General features: G+C 52.4%; 7 protein-coding genes across 7 annotated transcripts; 2 read left to right on the plus strand and 5 right to left on the minus strand.

The window, feature by feature from the left end:
* Positions 1–346: 346 nt before the first annotated feature.
* On the minus strand, positions 347–1731 carry PtrM4_005900 (carboxypeptidase; the record flags this gene model as incomplete). Its single annotated transcript, XM_001930598.2, has 2 exons — positions 347–1077; positions 1140–1731. 2 exons carry the CDS (start codon positions 1729–1731, stop codon positions 347–349), a joined length of 1323 nt encoding a protein of 440 aa, XP_001930633.2.
* Positions 1732–2899: 1168 nt separating this feature from the next.
* Positions 2900–3682, plus strand: PtrM4_005910 (uncharacterized protein; the record flags this gene model as incomplete). Its single annotated transcript, XM_001930599.2, has 2 exons — positions 2900–3127; positions 3185–3682. 2 exons carry the CDS (start codon positions 2900–2902, stop codon positions 3680–3682), a joined length of 726 nt encoding a protein of 241 aa, XP_001930634.1.
* A 3177-nt stretch (positions 3683–6859) lies between these two features.
* On the minus strand, positions 6860–8770 carry PtrM4_005920 (ferric reductase; the record flags this gene model as incomplete). The annotated part of the gene is made up of 3 exons (XM_066102782.1): positions 6860–7335; positions 7423–8020; positions 8069–8770. The coding sequence occupies 3 exons, from the start codon at positions 8768–8770 to the stop codon at positions 6860–6862; spliced, it is 1776 nt and encodes a 591-aa protein (XP_065964984.1).
* Positions 8771–12003: 3233 nt separating this feature from the next.
* Positions 12004–14880, plus strand: PtrM4_005930 (uncharacterized protein; the record flags this gene model as incomplete). Its single annotated transcript, XM_066102783.1, has 1 exon — positions 12004–14880. The coding sequence occupies one exon, from the start codon at positions 12004–12006 to the stop codon at positions 14878–14880; it is 2877 nt and encodes a 958-aa protein (XP_065964985.1).
* Positions 14881–15244: 364 nt separating this feature from the next.
* On the minus strand, positions 15245–17950 carry PtrM4_005940 (uncharacterized protein; the record flags this gene model as incomplete). The annotated part of the gene is made up of 2 exons (XM_001930603.1): positions 15245–16699; positions 16751–17950. The coding sequence occupies 2 exons, from the start codon at positions 17948–17950 to the stop codon at positions 15245–15247; spliced, it is 2655 nt and encodes an 884-aa protein (XP_001930638.1).
* Positions 17951–18156: 206 nt separating this feature from the next.
* On the minus strand, positions 18157–19354 carry PtrM4_005950 (NT-C2 multi-domain protein; the record flags this gene model as incomplete). The annotated part of the gene is made up of 4 exons (XM_001930604.2): positions 18157–19143; positions 19192–19215; positions 19266–19282; positions 19342–19354. The coding sequence occupies 4 exons, from the start codon at positions 19352–19354 to the stop codon at positions 18157–18159; spliced, it is 1041 nt and encodes a 346-aa protein (XP_001930639.2).
* Positions 19355–19749: 395 nt separating this feature from the next.
* Positions 19750–22182, minus strand: PtrM4_005960 (Ku multi-domain protein; the record flags this gene model as incomplete). Its single annotated transcript, XM_001930605.1, has 5 exons — positions 19750–21375; positions 21423–21673; positions 21720–21787; positions 21835–21962; positions 22054–22182. The coding sequence occupies 5 exons, from the start codon at positions 22180–22182 to the stop codon at positions 19750–19752; spliced, it is 2202 nt and encodes a 733-aa protein (XP_001930640.1).
* Between the last annotated feature and the right edge of the window lie 149 nt (positions 22183–22331).

A 22331-nucleotide genomic window follows, 5' to 3' on the forward strand; every position in this document is an offset into this window, starting at 1 on the left:
TGACAAAAGAGCGGGTGAAAGGCATCTGAGCCGCCATATAGAACGACGTTCACGGTCACTTTTGTTGCATGAGCTGGGGCTGGGACACGGGACGGGACATGGGAGTAGAATGGAAAGGGGCGGCTTGGGTCGGCGGCGTAGAAAGCGCTACTTTTCGGATACACACTTTCTTTACCCTCTTCTAAGCTCTCTCGGTTCCGAGACGGTATTATGCACTATAGCATTTTTGGGCAAGCGGTTTTCAGACATCACCTAGAAATACCCAATATTCTTTTTTCGCTTCTTGTCTCCCTCTCACATGGTGAGTCTTGGTCAGACGTTGCAAGCAAGGATGATCTGTCACTTATCAACCCTCCAACACCTCCCCCAACAACCACTCCTGCCCTGCCCACTGCTCCCTCACAACAGGCCAAATAAACTCCGGCGGCAACACAAATCCACCCCCGGCCTCATCCCTCGGACTCAACTCCATGGTCCACGAGTGCTCCGCCCCATGCACCGCATAATGATGATCCCTCGAGTTCCCCGTTGAAAAATACAATATCTGACACCCAGGCCCAAACTCATACGTACTATTCATCGTACTCGCGCCCATGATCGCCTTGGCCGTACCCCCTGCTACCTCCAGCATCCGCGGCAGCGTCTCAGGCAACGGGTCGCACGAGAAACCATACGGCGTGAGTATCAGCTGGCCGTAGGAGTGGAAGTCGATGAATGACCGTATACCCACCGGGCCCTGTTTTGCCAGTTGGGCTGAGAGGCTGTCCATGGCGGCATTCTCGGGTGTGTCACCCGGGGACTCGCCACGGTAGGTTTGCCCGCAGGGGTCGGGGGTTGAACCACCTTCTGGTGGTTCGGCGTCCCATTCGTAGCGCCAGTTGCGGTTTCCATCGGTTCCGAGACAGGTGCTGTTTGTGGAGGGGCGGGGCTGTCGGTTCTTGCGCCAGAGACGGTTGTTGGTTTGTGTGAAGAGGAAGCCGTCGGGATTGTGGAAGGGGATGAGGTAGAATGTGTAGTCGGAGAGATAGGCGCTGTTGGTGGAAGTGAAGAGGAGGCGGTGGGCTAGGTATTCGATGACTGGGGGGTAAGGTTAGTTCTTGGAGGATGGGGAAGGGGAAAGGGTGTGGTCATGGGCATACCCATTGTTGAAATCCATTCTCGGGCGTGGACTGTGGCGTGCCAGAGTATTATCGGTTTCTCCTCTTTCGTCTCTTCATTCCCGTAGAACTCAAAGGCCCAAATAGTTCTGTTCTCGTAGCTTTGCCCGATGGCGAATTTCCTCGTGTTGTTGGGGAAGGCGGTGACGAGGTCGTCCCAGTATTGCAGATGATCCGCGTATGCATGGTATGTATCGAACCATGAGAGATCTGGTAACTCTCCGGTTTGCGATATGCTTCGCTTGTAGACTGGTTGCTTTTCGGTCGAGCGGATGTATGCTCCAAGATCAGAGTTCACCAGTCGGGCGTCGAGGCCCAGACTGTTAAATTCGTAGATTTCCTCGGGTGGGATGGCTACGGACAGCGTGTCTCGGATCGGATGGGTGTAGTATTTTGAGAAGCGTTTCTCTAGTTCGCGGGCGGCTTGGTCCGAGGACGGGGTGATGGAATAGATGTGGTAACCATCGTAGCTGACTTGTCCGTTGTCGCGAGTTACGGGTTTAGGACTGGGATGGAAAGGCGACGCCACTGCTAACTGGGTGGCGAGCAAGAGAAAGTTTGGGTACTTCATCATGCAATTCTGGATTACTCACAGACAGACTTGTCAACAATCAATCGATCGACATGATTGATTCCTATATGGGTTAAAGAATTACTTCATTAGGCAGCCTTTAACCTAGATAGGAATCAATCATGCCGATCTGATTGATTGTTGACAAGTCTGCTCACAGAGCTTATGAGATGCTACCCCAAATTTCTTATATACGCGCGTCCAACCCCAGCTATACATCTACTAGGTCTCGAAAGCCACGCGAACCTTGATACAGATCCTGATAATCGCATATATCTTGCATGAAGATATGGCACTCACTCTTGCTACTTAGAGAATGTGGTATGTCGTTCAACGAACAGCCAAGAATATGCCCAGACGTTGAGTTACTTGGGACGCTGTCAGCTTCCCGATCAGGTCTCGCTGCCAAGCAGCATGGCAGTGGCAGATACGCACCTTCCCCTCATACCCGGGTATATCATCATGACCGTAGAGCATCTCCCGTGCGCCGAGGCCTATACACTGTCGATATCGTCATCTCGTGCGCTATGGCGAGATATAGCCTCTCTTTAAATGTGCGGCGCCGAATAAGGCAATTAGAGACATCTGGGAGCAAAAATGAAGTCTGACTGTGGACCACGTTGATATGCAAACCCAAGTCAAGAAGGCGTTGATACATGATATGACTGACAGGAAAAAAGCAAAAAATAAAGTTGTTGTGACCTAACCAGGGGTCGCTATTGTGGGTTAGTGAATGCTCGAACAGATGTTGTTCTGAGTAGTACTACTTACAACCTGGAATCTCTTGATATCGAATAAATCGTAGTCAAGCGCCTTGCCATTGGGCCATTAGGCCAGTTGTACTGATTGATGGTAAACATTAAAAATCTATTGTATATATTGTTTGCGTTAAAAATCTTGACATGTGCGCGCTAAACCGCGGGGTTAGACCAACTCACCAAACGTCATCCGCCCCACTATACTTTCAATTCAATTCGATGCACGTATGCAAGGCAACAACACAGCACCGTGACAGCCTTCAGCCATGGCTGTGGTATCGCAGAGAGGCCGCTCGTACAATCAGACAGATTATAGCATAGGCGCTATAACTTGAACACTTTTGCAATCTTCATAGCCCGTGTGCCTCCTTCCTTCTACATTCCACCACTCGAAACAAGCAACAAGACGAACCATGCCGTCCACCAAGAGCGAACTTGTCTCCAAGATGCCCATAATCGCGCAGTTTGACGGCAACTCGTTTGTCGTAGGCGGTGGAGTCGCCATCTTCCATGTTGCGACTGGTCGCGTTGTAGTGTGCAGCTACATGTATCGCGGACAGCAGGTCTATTTCCTACCCAAAGGACGGCGCGATGCAGGAGAAGAAAGCGGTCCAGGTGCAGAGAGAGAAGGATATGAAGAGGTACTTCATCGTACTTGAGGACTATAGACAGCAATCAATGCTAACGGTGTGGAACAGTCAGGTTACCGCAATCGTCTTCTCCCCCTTCCGACAGCTCACTGTCAGCCGCAAGCCCATCCACGCGTACACGCTCCTCTGCTTACTGCAGAACCTGTTTGGATGCAGTTAATGCCGCTTGCAACACGACAGTATGTCATCTATTGGTATGTCGCTGAGACGCTGCCTCCCGATGCCGAAGTCATACTGGAAACGCAAGCTGGCGATGCATATAAACCTCCTCCGTCATATCCACAACGTCTATCGTTGAAAGACAGGATCAAACAAGAGCCCGAGGGATATGAGCCGCGACATCATGAAAATACAGGAGTGGATGCTGAAGAAAGGACGTATAAGAGCGAGCTCATGAGTGTGGAGGATGCGGTGGGTTTGATGAGAGCTGGGTTTCCAAGTATGGGATGTGTAATGGCAGATGTAGTACTGAAAGGATGGGAAGGCATTCAGCAAAGATTCGCGATGGAGGATGCTGCTACACACGAGAGTCCTGAGGCAGTATGATGCACGAACATGATATGAGACATACGATCATGAGTGGAGAAGACAGTTCCCTGTTCAGTAGCAATACAATCACACATATGCCCTCAGTCATGTACCACCTCCCACGAATCTTCCAAACATCACTCTGCAATTAACGAACACCATTAACAGCTCCAGATATCCACGTTACCGTCACCATCAGAAGACTCATACCCCTCCCCTGTAAGACCTCCTACCGTTCGCATGTGCACAGGCAATCAACGTACCCCACATGAGCATCCAGACCGCACCTGGAATAAATGAAGCAACCCCACAGCAGACCTCACACACGGGAGACGTCGTCGCCATCCAAACTCTGGTAGCGAAATAGGCGGGACGCATGCACAGCCCGCATAGTAACGAATTGGTGGAGCTTTCGTTCCCATTCCCGGTCACATGTTAATTGAACGAACACACACGACACAAGACATCGCATGACATGCTCCCCGTCGTATACTGTGACAAGTTCCCACCCACCCACACGCATGTTTACTTTTTCAGACCCTTTGCACATTACCGCACGTCACACACGAAACACCAAAACCTATCCTGCATTCTCTCCCGGAAATTTATCTTTTGCCAAGCTCTATATTTTGTTTTGGTCTCTGCACCTAGCGCCGGGTATATACCCACATCTGCCAGTTTTGTTGTTCAAGTTGCTGCGCGTAGCCTGCGGAAATGACGCAGCACAGCACACAGCACACAGCACAGCAAAAAAACCGACTGACGGCGCTTCTGCGGTGGTGCAGGGTGTGGATGCCGGCAACAGAAAGGGGACAAGGGGGATTGCGCAAAAGCGCGAGCTAGAAAAAAAGGATAAAATGAAATTTGGGAAATGATGACGAGCGCCGCGACCGATTGTCGGTTGTGCATACCCTTGTCTTAGCGTCCTGTGCGCTTGCTTGCTCGTGACGACCTTGTTTTGTTATCGTCTGTATATTAATATGTGGCAGTCTGTTATGTATACGTGGGGTTTTGACGCCCAAGGAGGCGGCCGCTGCTGTTGACGCTGCTGCGGTGACATGATGTTGTACGACGTGACAAAGATCTTTGTAATTGCAGATAAAAACGTGACTGCAGTATGAGTGCTGCAGTATATATTATCTATGCATATGAAGAATGGAGGCGAGGGTGCACGGTTGGGGTAGTGGTGATCGAGACGGTGAATTAAAGGTGTTGAGAGGATAATGGGATAGGAATTTTGGAGCGTTAGGGGTATAGAATTTCGAGAAAAGACCTCGATATTCCTTCCGTACATGAAAGCTTGTGAAAGTGAATGAGAGTGGGTCGTTGAGTTTGACGCCGGATACGAGAAAGAGGTGGTAGCCCGTTCGTATTGCGTCGGGTATGGCTCTTGCATGGCTACGGTAGTAGAGCCGAATACTATACGGTAGGCCTGGCGTATAAATCTTGTTTTATGATCCCTTCTCGTATGTTTGCCATGAGCTGAAGAACGGGTAAACAGAATGAGACACTGCGATGCAAGTCCACTGTACTATTCTCGAGCGATCGAAAGTATGCATTAACCTAAGTGACTAAACCTGCTCAGATATAACGCCGACATAATCTGGTGGCGCTATCCGCTTGCTTACATGCTACTTGCCAAGTGCTGTGAATGTTCATGAAGATATCTCTTTGCAGTAGGCGTGGGGGAGTACGTGTGGCAAGCAGTGCGATGCTCCGTATCCAATGTACACATAATCGCACAGTTGTGATTTCGCCGGGTATTATTCCGCTCTCTTCGCGACACTGAATTCAAAAAGGGTGTCGAAAGCTGCCATCGCGGACGTCAGTGTGAAGGTGATGACGTGAAAGTGAGGCCTGGCAGGGCTGTTGAGCTGCATGATGAGCACTTGGGTTGTCTCTGCTATCGAATCACGCACTTCTTCACACGATGCCGGCATCTCCATGTCACCATGGAGTGGTTATGTTCGAGATAACAACCTGTGTCTCGACGTTGACGTAAGCCAGTACACTTAACTTAACACTTTCCCGTGTGTCAACCATAGTCACCTCTGCAAGCAAAGAGAAGCCTCACCCTGCTTTCGAATACGATTTACATACCCGAGAGCCTACCCGTCTGCAAGTCCATCCTGCGACCCGTCTCAGCCCAACGGCGATTTGAAGTTCGCGCGCCTCCGGGTCTCCTCAAAATACCCGATACCCCCACAGAACGCTGCTGTGACTCCATTCCTGCTGGATGGAGTAGACATAGTCGACGAACGCCAACCGCGAATGACCGTGGGGGTACACGGTTGAGAACAAGCCGGTCTCGTGCATCTCAACGGCCTGGTACCCGGGACGGCGTGCGAACAGCTGGATGGTGTTTTGCCGACTTCAAGCCCAAATTCCCATGATGACGCACTTGTGAGGGCAAGCGCCGCATCAAGGCGCAAACGATCGCCATGGAGATGAAGCTTGAGTTGAGCAGTCGTATGGCGAAGTAGTATCATAGAGTGCGCCTCGTGGTACCCTAGCAGTATGCCGCCGCACTATGTTTCGCCAGAGACCATTGGAGGTGTTGCGACGCAAAGCCACCGTTCGTCTATCGTATGTGGGTGCAGGTGGTGGGGAAGGTATTGGGCATAGCAAAAGGTAGTGGGTGGTCGAGAAAGTTTACGCTAAGCGTAGACTAGAACAAACGTCGAGGAAGTCGCGGTTTGATCACTGCAGGGATGAACATCACGTTGGAGCAAGAGCGGTGGAGATTATAGTAGTCGTAGTCGTTGGATCGTTAGAGATGATCGTCATTAGCGGTAGTTGATACCGATATGTACACCGCGGAACAAAGCACCACCCGCTCAAACGCCAACAAGCATCGCCGTGCTCGAGAAAAGGAATGTTGTGGTGACGTTGTAACATTGATAGTTAACCATAAGCCGCTTCCGGCAGACGTGCCCGACCACATGTAGTTTTGTCTTCGTGCCTGCTCCACAGGATAAAATACAAGGAGTGTGAAGGAAATGGTCGTGTCAATATCTGACACGAATAAGAATGTAATGAAATGTATACAATGAAGGCGCAAATGTGTCGCAACGAGATTGGTCGTAGATCTTTCCAAATGAAGGAAGATGGTAGGACAAGGAATCGGGGAACACAATGGAGGACAGGGTGCATGGACAAGACTAGACCAAAGATGACGTACGCGACGGGATACGTTTACCATGAGAAGGATTCCTCACGGAAGTCGACATTCCACTGGGACTCGCGGTTGCGGACAGAGCGGCGAAGCTCATCAGCAAGTCCACCAGTACCACATGTGCTGACGCACGCAGCACCGATGCCCTCTTGCATTTCCTGGTCGACCAACGCTTGAACGTTGGGCCTGCCGGGGAACATCTGAACACTAGAGGACGGCGAGTGAATTTCCTTGGTGCTGCGTGGACGAGTGACGAAGAGAAGAATTTTCAGGATCTCGCGACGGCGGGGCATAGACAGAATCTGTGTCATCCATGTGCGGATCCATTCGAGATGCTCCGGTGATTGAATGATCCAGACAAGCGTAAGGCGGCGGGTAGCGACAGTGCCGTTTGCGTAACCAGCAACGATGTCACGAACGTGGGGAACTTGGTGTGTGATACCGATGCCAGCAGCCCAGAGCATGACTGTGCCGTATGAGCTGAGATCTTCGCCACCTGCAGGATGATGTTAGCGTTGTTCGGTAATATCGTATTAATATGCGCGATAGTGCAGTCTGGGGAAAAACAAGCTTCGGTACTCACCATAAGGCCCTTCTACAAATGCCGAGGTAGAAAATCTGCCGGCAGCCGATAGATCAGCTTTCCTGAACAGCTTGTCGGTAAATCCTGTGCGGCGTCTGATGATGAAAGACATGCTAGTCTTGTGGTGCTCGAGGATGTCTTGGCGGTTCATCGGCAGACCCTTCTCGTCGGGGACAGAAGAGGCAATGGTAAGATCTTCCTCTTCTTCACTCCAAGCGACCGAGAAGGGGTGGTTGGTCCACAGTCCGACGGAAGGAATGTACAGGTAGGCGTGCTGACCTGGGCGGAACCTCCAGGGGCGTGCCATACGGACAGTTACGCGAAGGGCATCTCCGGGAAGTACTTCAACATCACAGGCGGTACCGCCAGAGCCGACATTGCGTAGCACCAGACGCGCAAATCTCCAGGTTCGCTCCATTGCCCAAAGAGCCATTACACCGTAGAGCATGAATTGCTGGGGACGCTCCTTAAGGTGGACCCATACGGCACCGAGTGCGAGGGCAGCGCCGACAATGTGACCGTGCAAGAAGACCTCGTAGAAGGAGTGGCGAACTGGCGATGGTGACTGAATTAGAAGGAAGACGAAAGCAACGGTTCCCTGGACTCGTGTTAGCTCTTATTCATAGATGCGTAATGATACACTTACAATGAAACCCGACATGATGAATTCGCTTCCAGTGATGGACGCCTGTACGGCACCCCATCCCTTAGTGTGCACCTTGTTGGAGATCCAGCAAACGGTGTGCGCAACAGCTTCGAGGATGACAATCCGTCCAAACCAGCGGTGGATGAGGTTCATGGTGTCGAAAGAGATACCCGTCAGCTTGATGATTGGGTTGTTGCGACCAGCGAGGAGGAACAGGGGGATCATGTTGATGACGGCCATGATACCGGAGCGGCTGAGCAGTTCACCAGCACCCGACGAAAACGTGCTGTAGTCGATCTTCCAGATGCAGAAGCCAATGTTGACGCACAGGTAGCCGACGAGGAAGAAGGTTTGCAGGCGGCTAGGCAGGGTGCCAACACCGATGGCGGAAGAGAGCTTGAACTCGCGGTGGTGACGGGTGCGGAAGAGAGGCGCATCGAGACAGTGCTTCTTGAAGGCAGCGTAGGTCCGGTTGGGAATTGAGAAGTATCGTTGTGTCTCGTTGTTCAGGCATGCTACTGTGCGGATGTATCGAACAAAGTAGAGGATGACTTGGTAGAGAAAAAAGACGACGACGATGATCCACCAGATATATCCAAGATAGTGCTGGACATTGACGTTCTCTCGACCAGCTGTTGGATCTTCCTTGCCATGTCCAGCCCGGGTGGACAGAGCACGTGCGGCTTCCATGAACGATGACATGTTGGCAGTAACGTTGGAGGGTAGGGTAATTGGTGATAGTTGGTGGGGAGGCGGTCTAGAAGGTATACTTTAAGGACCCGGGTTGGTAGGGTGCACCAGGCCCGGCAGGGATACCGATATGGAGGGAGTGTGGAATCTGGCCAGCAGACGGCAGGCGGAAGAAGCAGATTTGCACTTTTCCAAATCAGTGATGAGGGAGGTAGTCCGGGCGGTCCCTTTGATTCTGATTGTGAGGAGGGCGTGCGTCGTGACCGGCTTCACTATGGTAGATTGGGGTAACTAGGTTCAGGCGCAGGACACAAGGATTGTCGGCAGGCGCAATGCAGGCTGTTGGTGGTCAAGGTCGACGATAGCCAGATCGGGCGGGTTAAACCTGCTCTGCAAAGCAAGGGCTATTGCGGTTGATGGTGATATGCAGCCAAAATACGCAATGCGTTCGCGTGATAGGGCCTAGAGTGAAAATCACCAACCAGGGGATAAATTGTGAAAAGCCGGCGGGGAAGCGACGACTAGGACGCGGGAGGCACGAAGAGAATTTGACCAAGGCGAACCGAGGCGGTAAAAGAGTGACGATGCTGAAAGAGCGTGAGGGTGAAGGGGAAGAAGAGGCTTTTGCAAGCGTGGGCAAGTGGGTAAGAAAGGGAGGAGCATGAGTTTGATTATCGCGGTATGCCGATGCAGGATTGGAGGGCGGGCCTGGCGCGCACGACTAGGGACAGCCAGGACCATGCCTGTCGCTGCCCCAGTAGGCCTAGGCTGTGCCGCTTGCTATTCGGGGTACCGGGCGATGAAACGGGGCAGCAAACGCCACAGGCGAGGCGCTAGTAATTGGGTGTTTCATCGCTCCGAACGAATCCACGACGTAGGCCGTGGCCGTCATCACCACCCAAAGCTCCACCTAGTGGCCTCTGGCAGCAACCCGTTGTCGCTTCTTGGTTCGCTGCCTGCAAGCGGCATGTAAAACAAGCATCCACGCACCTACCCCTCTGCCTCTGCTGCGACGCGGGAACGCCTTTTCTTGGCCTCGTCTTGGCCTGTCATCCCAGATGATGCCACCGACCGCCTCCGCACGCCTGGCACGGCCCATGGTCATCTACTCACCACTTCACCATCTCCACAGGCGCTTCGTACAGCAGTCTGGCCTCTTGTGTAACAAACAGTGTTTTCCAATGACCGGACTGACGTGCAGCAAACACGCCAAGTTACAACTTCCGTCCTGGCTACCCATCTGTTCTCCACATCCGCCTCCTAGTCTATGCCAGCATACTTTCTTCTGCCATCTGTCGTCGCAGAGCCCTTCGCTGACAGCCCATGATAGCCATGGCAAAGAGGTTGAGGCCGACGTCATGTGCCGTGAGGCATGAGCATGATCTCGAGACAGGCCCATGTCTAGGTATTGGCATCAGGCTTTCATGCTGTGGCTCCCCACGCACTGCATGACTTGTGTGTCCATTGGGCAAGACGTTCCTGCAGTAAACGTTGTCATCGATGAACCCACCACCCCAGTTTCTGGTAAATGTTAATCCATCTCGGGCCGTCTGTCTTACAACCACCGCACAAAACAGAGGCCGTCTTGGCCAAACTTTGAGGCTTGGTCATGAGCCTTGGGCTCCGGAGGTCACATCTCTTTCTACAGTGGATTCCGTACGACGGGCGGATGCAGAGCGTCGTCGTACCCTCAATGTCATGCGACGTGGGTAGAAAGATACGTATGCGGTCGACGTTACACCAACTCCACCAGCGCCATACGAGCCGAAAACTGCTGTGAGGTGACATGGCGGGCTCAGTCACATGCACACTGAGACTGAGAAGCGTTGATACCCCGTACTCGTTAGCTTGGAGCGCTGCGGTAAAAGCTGCCATGACTCATTGGAGCGGAAGGACGACGCGAAGGTAACTGTGGTATGACTTCTCAGTCATGGCTGATGAAGACGAGTAGATTACCCTTGTTTCACGCAGATGACGAATGTGCAGCGTAGCCCCACGACTGCGAAACCTGGCTTGCCCTGCGATTCCTCGTATAAAGTTTCAAGCATCTTGCCTTGACCATCCCTCGGCTCCCGCCGCAGAGAAACGAGAAACGTTCTCCGCCGTCAGATTCACTCGCGTAGTTGTGACATGCGACGCAAACACGTAGGTGCAAGCGTTGGTGAAAAGAGGGGTGTCTGACGTTATCGATAAGCCCGTCGATCCGGAGCAGGCACATGGCATTTCGCCTTTATTTCCCAGGGAGATGATGCATGGGCCGCGGGCAGTGCAGACGGCCTGGCAACGCTGACGCTCTGTTTCTGTCATTTCCCGCTACTGCTAACCTGTTGTTGAGCGACGTCGCGACAGCAGCCAAGATTTGATCCGCATGGCCCAATCTCAATTTCCTTTCTTCTCCTCGCTGCTCTCCATTTCGCTTACCGGCCAGTAGCCTGGCGGCGTGGCGCATCATCATGCACGAGATCTTTCCGAACGGATCGGTTCCTGCGTGCCTGCGGATCCTTCCACGAAGCTGACAGACAGTGCACCGTTGACGTGTTGACAGGTCAAAAGAAAACAGTACTACTGCTTCCGGCGTGCTGGCAGTTCTTGTTTCGACAACGTCGGCTCTGCCGTATGTATTTTCACTTGTCATGACGGAGATGAGAATTGGCCTGCATCCGTCCGCTGCGTAGCTACTGGGCAAACTTCGGGCTCCCGGACATACCAAGACGCGTATGTGTTCTGGATGGGGCGTCTGACCCGATGCTATAAGTAGGATTTCTTGCACCGTCCCAGCATGCGCCTAGAATATGTACCGAGGATCGGGGGCTGATACGCCCCTTGCACGTCGTATACTTGGAAAATCGGATGACTGACGCGAATCCTCCTCTCGCCATGTTGCGACAATTCACTGCCATCCTGCATCGATATACAGTAGATGACATCGTTGCTGACGTGTGTCTTAGCCGTGCAGTTTACGCACTTTCGGACATAAGCCCAGTCACTTCCGACAATGAAACGTCAAATGCGCTCAGATGTGCACTGGTACGTAGTTGTTGTAGCGGTCAGTGATTGCACACGTGAAGATGGTGTTTCGACGGAGACAACAGGGCGCGTTGCACTTAACGCCGACAGCCGATGTTGTCCAAACAAACAATGCGGCGACAACATGCACATCGCACCGTATCGCCTATAGCACAACTAACATTACTGCTCAACTTTGATCATACATGCATTATCAGATATAGAATATGCTTGGCGCCATGTCGACCGACGACACATTGCCTTGGATCACGTCGCGATGCAATCGCCTACTGCGTCCCCTCTCCTCCAAACTCGCGAAGCTACGCAAAGAGATCCAGCGGCCATCACTTACGAGCGCTGAGCCGCGCACTGTCTCGTCTGCATTTGCGACGAAAGGCTCCCCGCAGAAGACGACCAATTTCACCCGCCCCGCGAACAAACCCCGAGGCTTCGAGAAGGCTACAGATCCGGACTGGAGACCAGGTGCGAAGCCAGGCACGGGTAAGAAGACGACATATGGAGGGAGGGGGAAGGCAAGAGTAGCAAGTCTCCAGAGAGCTGGCTCCCATGTTGGCAATGGCTCTCGACCAGGCGAAATCGCCTTCACACCGCTCATCTCGAGAATGGGCCAACAGCTTTGCAGCAGCCCGCAGGCACCCATATCGCCGCTACGCAAGTACGCAAAGAATCGGGGTCCGCTTCTGGTGCCCATGACGACCAGTCTACCGGCAGACCTCCACAAGCTCGTGCACGGTTTGTTGAAAGCGTACACACATCTCCTACAGGCAACCGCTCCCGGCGATGAGAGGAAACGAAAAGGCACCAGGTCGCTCATGGGAGTTTGCCTAAGGAATGTGCCCGCCTATATTGAGCTGGAAGAACACTTTGCGACGCTAGACAAGCTGCACGAAGACGCCGAGGACGAGGACCGCGACATTGCAAACGAAATCTACGAGCACCTTGAGTCCCGTTTCGAACAAGACCATGGCCGCGGCTGGCGACCTTTCAAGCAGGTTGTCCGGGCTCATGCTACCACTCTGATATGCGACGCTATTACAGATGAGGTACTCAGTCTAGAGAATGCCCTCATGCTCGTCACACATTGTGAGAATGCCTCCGCCTGGGATGAGGCCGAGAAGTTGCTATTAGCGTATGCGCCTCTTGTCGAGTCTGCGACGATGCCCATCAACACGCGTGCAGATCTCTTCGATGCACAGAGATCGCCTTACCTGCACGCGGTGAAGAACTTTGCCCAACGAACTGGTCGCTATCGTTGCCTATACGGCCTTCTAGAGCACATGGTCGCACTCGAGCTTCTACCATTGGAGTGGCTCGCGGCTGATTGCATGCGATCAGTATGGGACCGATTAATTCACACAATCTCCGAAAACGATCGTCGCACCATCGCAGACGCCTACCGCTTCTTCGAGACCGTCGCACTTGCAAGCATGGGATTGCCAGATGCACGGCTTTTCGAAGACGAGGTAATTGGATCTATCTCCCGGCGGTTTGTGCCTTCTTCACGGGTAGAGCTTCGCCAGGCGCTTGACACCACGTTCTCAAGTCTCCTCACGGTGCTGTGTAGTATAGCGCTCGTTCACGGCGGTCGCGAGGAGGTTTCAGGGCAAGATATAGCACGGCGTATCATGTGGGCCCTAGACTCAACTGTTATTGCCATTGCTACACAACACGATATTCCAAATGAGTTAAGGTTGCTTGATGCGGACATTACCGATGTTCAACTCATGGCTCAGCGAGGTCTCTGGATCAACTTCGCATCAAGTCTGCTTCATCTGGAAGACTTTCGCAATAACCCAGCCATGTTGTCTCTTGATACACCCGATACCTTTGATCTCATTAATTGGCTAGCAGCTCAATATTCTTCAAGTAACATCAACTTCGCATCTGTATTAGCGACTCTTCCGTCTCTTATCTCATCAACAGCACGTGGTACTGGGCGCATCTGGAAAAACAACGGATTTGAGCAACTGCAACGCTTAGTCACGGCTCTGATGACCACATCGGGCTGCCGTCTACCTCACAAACTATGGACCCTGAAGCGGCTCGCTTTGGAATCGGCGATGGAGTTCGCCCAAGTCACTGGTGATGCTGATCACATGGCATATGCACAAGATATTGAAAAGAAGATGCAAACCCAGGGCCAGCTGATCATCATGCAATCACCATCACTGAAGAAGGATTCTCCGACAACCAGTGGCGGTTTCAGATGGGAAGAGGGTATTGGCGAGTGGGTTACTTGCACCCCATTCATCAGACAAAATAACAAGCGTCAACAACGGAAACCTGTGCGACCGTTAGAACTCTTGCCAACTCCCGTACACTCCGAAGACGATAAGACAGACGTCGAAGACGGCCTTCCAGACCAGGTCCCCGACACTCCAGACTGGGAAGCCACAGCTTTTGATCACGATGATACAGTACCACAATCATCTCCTATCAGAACAAGAAAATCCCAAAATCCGAGATCTTCCCTCGGAAAACGCACACGCGCGCCATCACCAAAGGTAGTCGTTCCCGCAAAACGATTACATTCTTTGCATACGGAGCCTTTACCAATAAGGTACTTTTCCGAACTCCCAGAAGACCGTCGCGACGGTCCACGACGCTCCCGTCGATCGCAACAGACGAAAAGGGTACACGCAACCAGGCGTACCAGGACTCGGACGGAAAGCAGACTACGCCATATCCAGCGACCGACTTACGCAGAGCCCGTGGACTTTGAGCTCGAGGTCGCAACGAGCGACAGTGACGCGAGCACAGACAGCTCCTCGCTGGAAAACGATTCAGACGTCTCATCTGCATTAGCACACGGTAGCAATGGCAAGCCCACTGCATCTCAGACTCGTTCTACGCGTCGCTCATATAATACGCGACATGATCCCGTCTCTGTGCCTGTTCCCGATGACAACGACGACGAGACATCCGAGCGTGACGAACTGGGCAAAACGCCAGCCCGCCCTGAGCCGCGCAAACGCATCAGTATAAACATTCGACATGTTGCTTCTACTTCTGCTTTGCGTAAACCGCGGTCGAAAGCTAGACTTTTAGTGGCAGATAGTGATGAAGGGAGTGAGGATGAATTGAGCTTTCACTAGGTATGTAGCTCAAGTCTAGTCTCACCAAGTGACGATGGTGGTGCTTGGGTGCGATCGGATGGCTTTGCATTGGGTTGATACAACTGAAGTAAGGTGTTGAGGGCAACTGTGTTTTTGAATCAAGGATGTTGTTTTGGGGTGATTGTTTGATGATTTGTTAGATACCCAGTTTATGTTGTTTTGGTCATCATTGAATAGACAGATGTTTGCTCATCAATGCTTTTGGTATTCTCATGCCTTCGTGATCGTTATATGCTACTTTACACAGATGTTAACTAGAGTAGGATTTACATGTATGTTTACACTAAAAAGGTTGCGCTGACTACTGATTCGTTCCCGCTGCAGGAGGTTGCTCCTCAGTGTTTTACTGCTCGGATTCCAGTGTTTTGGAAGAATCATCAAGTCGACTGTCATTGCCATGACTGTCTTCCGCAGAACGTTCCTGTATTTCAGCATCATTCACCGACCCCCCTTCCTCCACCTGTCCACCTAGGTCGTGCTCCCTGCCCTCTTCACTAACTGCTCTCTCACCTTCACCCTCCTCCCTATCCGCCTTCTTCCCGAACATACCTTCTCGCCTTATCTTCCTCTCACTATTCTCGTCCCTGGGCCTCAACAGCTTGCCCACCGGTAACGTCTGCATACTGGCACCATGGACTAAATTGACAATATCAAAACACCTCTTCACAAACGCCTTGACCGCCTCTTCATCCTTCGCTTGCTTATCCCCGTGGCCGTTATAATGCGCGGTTAGGCTCGCGAGATTTGCCCCAAACTTGCCCGCTTGCACCGCACTGTACGAGATGGATTCGCCAAACAGATTGCCCTGGACCGACTGCCTAAATTGAATACCTGAGAAGACATAGTTTACGGGACGCAGCTTTTGCGAATCTGCAGAAAAGCCAGGGATCACGCATTCGGGAATTTGGAGGCGGAGGTTGGGAGCGGTGAGGCGGCCGCCACCTTGGATGTTTGCGAGGACGGTTTCGACCCATTCGTGCACGTTGTTCTCCTTGTGGTCTTCGCGGAGAGTCAAGGTGCCGCGGCGGAAGAAACGCACGTCTGCCGCCTTGTCTGGGAGGAGCACGTCGTGTATGTGGTGTTGGAAGCTGAGGGTGAGTTTACGGAAGATTGGCTTTGCGCCATTGTAACCGGGGCGCATTTGGATTTGGAGCTTGGGGAACAGTTGGCCGCGTTCAAAGTCAGGCTGGTCGGGACTGGGCATGAAATCGTAGAGTAGAGATGGCACGCGTAAGCGTGCGGTTGCTGTTACTTCCGGCGATGTGAGCAGACTGTTCAGGCCGGGAAAGGTGGGCAGGAATGTGGCTTGAGACGGTTGAGCGAGCGCGGTCTGAATTGCTTTGGTAGGATCTGCGTGTGCTAAGGGGAAAAGTGCCTGGCCGATTTCTGCTGAGAGCCTGTACTCTGGTACTGGCACCCAAACGTCGGTCGCTTCTAAAGGCTTTGGTGCATCAGAAGTCGGCTTCAGTACAGTCGCCATAGTTCGAGTCATGAGACCACTCAGTGATGTCTTGGGAATCTTGGGAATTTTGTGAGGTTTCTCTACCGAATTATCGACATTCTCAGGTCCAGTCAGGCGTACGATGGGCATCGACATACGACCCAGTTGTTGGTCGCGGTACTTGTGATCCATTGACTTCTCTTCTGGGAAGACCGGCAATAGGAAACTTGCACTTTTGGCACTCCCTAGCTTTAGGGTATCAAATGTACGGACTGTGGAGTCCTTGAATGGTAGGAACTTGACCAAGGTCCGCTTTGCCTCCTCCACGGCAGTGCTGTCAAAGCCCCGAATAGTGAACTACACGATTTAGCCTTTTTTTTCACAAACACATGCTGGACAACTACACACCACTAGCTTGGTAGTAACCTCGATGACAGTCTGGGTAAGCTTTGAGACAGTGTCTAGGGTCTTTTGTGAAAACAATTCAGTCAAGTCCGGCTTCTTGTCATTCGACACAATGCCATCGATTAGCAATGGCTTGTAAGGAAGCAAGTTGATCCGTTCGGTCACCGTAGTCTGTAGAGCATTTTCTATGTCATTCGCAGCATACTCAGCCGTGCTTTTGTCAGCCGTGATACGGATGACGTCGAACTGCTTCAAGACTTCAACCTTGGCCCGCCTGGCCTGTCGAATCTTATTGAGCACTGTTTCCTTTTCTCCGGTATTGAGCAGGGCCAGTTGCCATGGCCTTAGGAAGAACTCAATCTCGCCAGGCGCCTCAATCTCCTCTAAGAGCATCAGGTTCCAAGCATCTCTGAGGATGCGGTCAACTAGCAACTGCTTGCTGACGTACCTCCGCCAGCCCATGACTTTCACATGGCGGTCGACTCCAGGTAGGCGTTCGGTAACTTTTGTGGTACCGGGCTGCCACTCAGAGCGCTCTATTGGCTGATTTGGGTCGCTACTGTCGCGCTTTATGCTATCCAGGACCCCCTTGTTGACCTTTTTCTGTTGTATATTCTTGGCGACCGAGTAAAAGACCATCAGTTGGTTTTGGGTGAAGCCGTTCATCAAGACCTTCTTCAGCTTGATAAATTTAGTCTGCTTGACGTAGTGAGGCTCGTTGGGATCGCCATTGTTCGGCGGGCACAAGCTCATGACTTGCTGGTAGATATCTTCTGGTTCGACGGCTTTGCCCTCATTTTGCAGAGCGGCTTCGATATCGGGCACCTCGACGGGCTCATCGGGTTCGACGGGTTCGGGCTCTTTGGGGGTTGTTGTGTAGTGTGCCAGATCAATCATCTCTTCCAAGACCAAAATCTCAGCATCGTCGCCCAAGCGCTTGATGCCATTGAGTCTTGCCGATGTTTCTCGAATGACGTTGCCCCTGTCGATTCTCAACCGGTTTAGCCGCTGCATGTACTTTGTGATTTTAACCCTAGAAGGCTGAGGCTGAGCCTCGACTTCTTGCGCGTCATCGCGCTGGCGTACGGATGTAGAAAATTGGGCATGCGAGGGTCGGCGAGGGAGCGCAGGACGAGGCTGACGGGCCAGTCGGGCTTCACATCGGAGGCATACGAATGCACTGCTTGTACGGGGCGTAAGCATAGAGAAGGAAGGCGCAGAACCAAAGTGCAGGAAACAATAGCTGAATGCGGTGCGCAAAGTGCGATGCGTCCATCAACTTTCTTCACCGCCGAATTCTGCCGTCGCGCTTTCACGTGCGGGGGTGCGTCATGATCAACGTCCACGGCTATATATGTACAATTAAAGATATACCTATCTACATGCTACTCTCCCCTCAGCCAGTAATTCTATCCAGGACGGCGCCAGCTGCACAGGTCTTCACGTAAGTCAAATTCATCCACTTCCTGCTGCGGGCCATAACGCTTCCGCTCCGCCTCGGCCTTCAGATGCGATGCCTGCTGCTCCAGACTGCCTCTGCCGCGCACGTTTGACGGGCGGTTGGCCTTCATGTCTCCAGGACGCAGCGTCTCATGTGATTTGCGATGGGCGGTGCTAGTGGCGCGCATGTGTCTTGAATCGTTTTCGCTTACAGACGTGCTGCTGTCACCTGGCGCGAAGCGTGACGTCGGCGTGCGCATGTGTTGCGAGTATGGCTTGTCGCGGTCGCCCCAGCCGTCACCGCCAGCGAAGATATCTTCGATACATTCGTCTGCCTTGAGCTCGCCGGGCTGAGCGGACCAGTAGGCTGCAAGGGTGCGTCGGTACATGTCTTGGAGTTCACCAGCTTCACGCGACTTGCTCGTCAACGACGGTGCTGCGCCGTCATCCTCCAGCTCCGCCTGGTCGCCCGCCATGATACCGGCGATGCCGCTGAAGACCTGGGCTGTCTTGAGGGCTGGTGCAATGAAGTTCTTGTCGCCCTCGGTCTGCTTCATGTAGATGCCCAACTTGAGCGTGCTGTTGATCTTGCTGTCTTGCATGAGATACCTCCGCGTGACGCCCGCGTCCTCGCCCGCCATGGTTGCCATCTCGCTCTGCTCCACATACTCTGCGAGATTGAGCCTGACGCTGCCCAGCACGATGCGCTCGCCCCTGCCTGCGCCTCTGCTGTACTCTTGCACAACCTCAAACTCGGCCCAGCACTCCTGCAGCATCCCGTTCTTGTCGACGGTGAGGCGGACGGGGAGAATGGTATCGTAGTCGTACGCCACTTTGTGGTCTCGCACCGGACAGCTATCTGTGCGACCGCGGTGCTCGGCAGCCGTCGAGTGCGAGAGGTGCCATTTTACAAACGATGTGCCCGAGACGAGCGGCACGTTGTTGAGGTCGATAATCTGCCTTTGTTAAACCAGCCATGGTGCGCCTCGTGCGGATTTGCTCACTCTCAGACGCAGGTCAAACTTGGGCTATGCGCGCGTCAGCCAGTGCAAATCGACCGATACTGTGGGCGCCTTACTCGTCGGCTCTTGGGTACTGCAATCGTGAGCGTCTGGGTCGCAAACGCGACAGTCCGCCGCATGGCCATTGCTCACCAAATGCTTGCATGTTGAAGGAGGGAGGAAGGCGAAACAGCCTGTCCACTTCGACCACCTTTCACTCGTGCTCAGCGTGTGACAGGGTTCTTTGTGACGTGACCCGAGTAGGAGCGTTGCTTTAGGTACTGCGAAGTATGGATGCATCCCGGTTTCAGTTGCCCCGAGGCTCGAGCTCCAGTTCCGCTTCCGCTTCCGCACCTTCACCACCACCATTGACCAACCCCGATAATCACAATGACCATCACACCATCACACCACATGGAATCTCACTAGTATGCCTGCGCCGTTTTGCTTATTGCATCCTATTAATGCACTCTAATCATCACCATGCTGATAACCTTGGAACAATTGCTGATAGCCTGGTTCTACTAATCCCCACTAAGACACATATGACCGGCACCCCACTCAAATCTCATAGAATCTTCTCGCCTGGTCCTCAGTAACGGAACTATGATAGCACCTCTTCATATCGATGAGTCCGTACTTGTTCCCTTTGATCTTCCACCACATGTCCCTTCGGTTGCCGTTGAGCTTGCCGCCTAATATGTCTTCTTTCAGCTGCTTCACAAATTCGTTGTATATCTCTGGCTCCTCAAGGCTCGTGATTTCTTCCCTCATCACACGGATGGCTTCGAGCGCACGTGCATACGCACTATCGCCGACACTGTTGCTGATGAGCGACCGGACTTCTTTCGCTATACTATCTGCGGCTTCTTGAATAGCCTCGACGGTGTCACACACGTCAAGGGCTTGTTTGAACGAAGGGATGAGATTGTTCGCTTCGATCTTGACGCGTTTCGGTTTACCGAGAAGCTCATCAACATCGAGACCCGAGAGTGGCTTGTCGCGTTCAGCACGCTGACGCTTACCGCGCCCCTTGACTTTTGGCGGCACCTTCTTCACGTCTGCTGCTTTCTCCAAAGCCTCGAGATGCTTTTCTGTTGATGCTAGTAGCGCTGCTGGTGGGACTGAGTATTTCAGTAGAATTTCCGGTGGATCGGGAATCGGCAGTCCAGGTTCGGGATGTGTGGCTCGCCATTGTATGACATGGTTGATACGGTGGACGAGAGGCGAGAATGTGTCTTCCGGCTTTGCATACTCTTCCTCGTTCCCATCTTCGTCGCGGCCAAAAGTAGATAAATCCATTGCATCCACGTACTCGCTCATGGCGTCCAGAAGATCATCCGTGGGTAGATCTTTGTGCTCGGTAATGGTCTTGCCGCTGACTGTGAGTTTTCGATCAAGCGGTGGGAACTTGTACCGCCTCATGTCTTCTTCAAAAGGCAGCTCGACATCTACCAGAGCCTCCCATTCCAACTCTATACGTGGGACGAGCAACAGCAGAACTGGAGGCTTTAGATCTTTTGCCACTAGCCTAGCGATGGCGTAGCAATCAGCTTCGTATAGAGCGTGGATGAATGAAGATAGGCCGAGTTGTGCAGGCTGGTTGGCTTTTTGGGGAACAATGAAGTTTGCGCGACTCAGCGGTAGATATCGCTCAAACTCCTCAGCCTTGATAAAGCCCACCAAGTCCAAAGATTGCTGTGTTTCCAGCTTAACTACATTCATATCCGACTCTGAAATGTGCACTGCCGTTCTGCCGTACTCAAAACCTCGTTCTAGTTCCTCCATCTCGACGGTAGTTTTAGTACCAGGGTGATCTTTATCATCCACCTGATAAATACGTGAATTATGTACCGCGGACAAGTCAGTTGTCGGAGGGTTGTCGCCAGTCATAGTCATAGATGACTGTCCACTTTGGCCAGATTCGTCCTTGACGTCACCCTGTACTATAAAGGAGCTCGCCGTGGGCGGCTTCGCAAGCATGGTACACGGATACCGCTCAACGTCGATGGTAATGGTAGCCTCGTAATTTTGGGGATCTCCCAAAGTAAGCGAGCCTCGGTAGTTGTGTACAGGGCGGGTCTCCTTCAGGCGAGGGACGTGTAGTTGGTCTATGGCTGTAGCGAGTGTACCAAAGTTGCCATCGCAATCATCTACGAAGCTCCTGAGAATCTCCTCGTTTTGTGCCTGCCGCTTGTTAGCCATGTTGGAGCACACTCGGTTGTCGCTGTTACCTTTTGGGGCTCTTTTCCTTCTTCTTTGAAATCGACCTCGGCATCGTCAAAGTCCAGGCCAAGTAGCACAATCTCAAACGGAGCAGCAGGGTCTTTGATCTTCGTGGCCAGTTCCTCCAAATCATCAGTGACCATCTGACCACGACCATCAGTCACAATGATGATCCTGCGGTCATACTTCAGTGGGTTGCCTTTGGCTCCCTTTGTTGCGTTTTCTACCATATGAATTGCTACCACAAGGGCAGACAGTACTAAAACTGTCAGCTTGGAACTTTTACAGAGGCTTGGGGGACTTACAGTCGCCATCGTTTGTATTACTGGGCTTGAGTTGCTCCTGTAAATTCCGGATATCGCCAAGCAGATATCTACAGCCTGTTAGATAGTATACATGCTTGGCTATACTGAAACCTACTGTTTCAGTTCCGAGAAAACTCTAATGTTCTCATAACCCTCACTCTCCTCCATAGTCCCAGCGAGGTCGGACTCATCAGTGCGGCAGCCGATGACGCTCATGAGCGAGCTCTTCCTACCTGTTGCGACCTAATTTTATCATTAGATTTCGCTCAGAATCTGCAATCCAAACATGCCAATTTATCCAACGCACAAGATCTCCAAATGAACGTCGGCTTACAGTAGTTGTGATTTTGTTCCACACATACTCCAGCGCCCAGTCAAGATCTGTCTGGTCTCGCCCGTGTCTCTTCTCGCCCATTGACTGACCGAGGTCAAGAATGAACACTGTTGCCTCTTTGCCCGCCATGATGGTGCTGATGACGGCTCCTTTTGCGCGTTTCGCGTATGACAACTAGCGCGGCGTGTTGCAATTGTTTTCGGAAAATGTTGCCACAGACCAGCAGAATGCAGAAGTTTTTGCAATTGCAGATTTGATCCAGTCGAAACGGAAAGAAC

Source organism: Pyrenophora tritici-repentis, chromosome 1, assembly GCF_003171515.1.
Source record: "Pyrenophora tritici-repentis strain M4 chromosome 1, whole genome shotgun sequence".
In the NCBI taxonomy this organism is placed as follows: Eukaryota; Fungi; Ascomycota; class Dothideomycetes; order Pleosporales; family Pleosporaceae; genus Pyrenophora; species Pyrenophora tritici-repentis.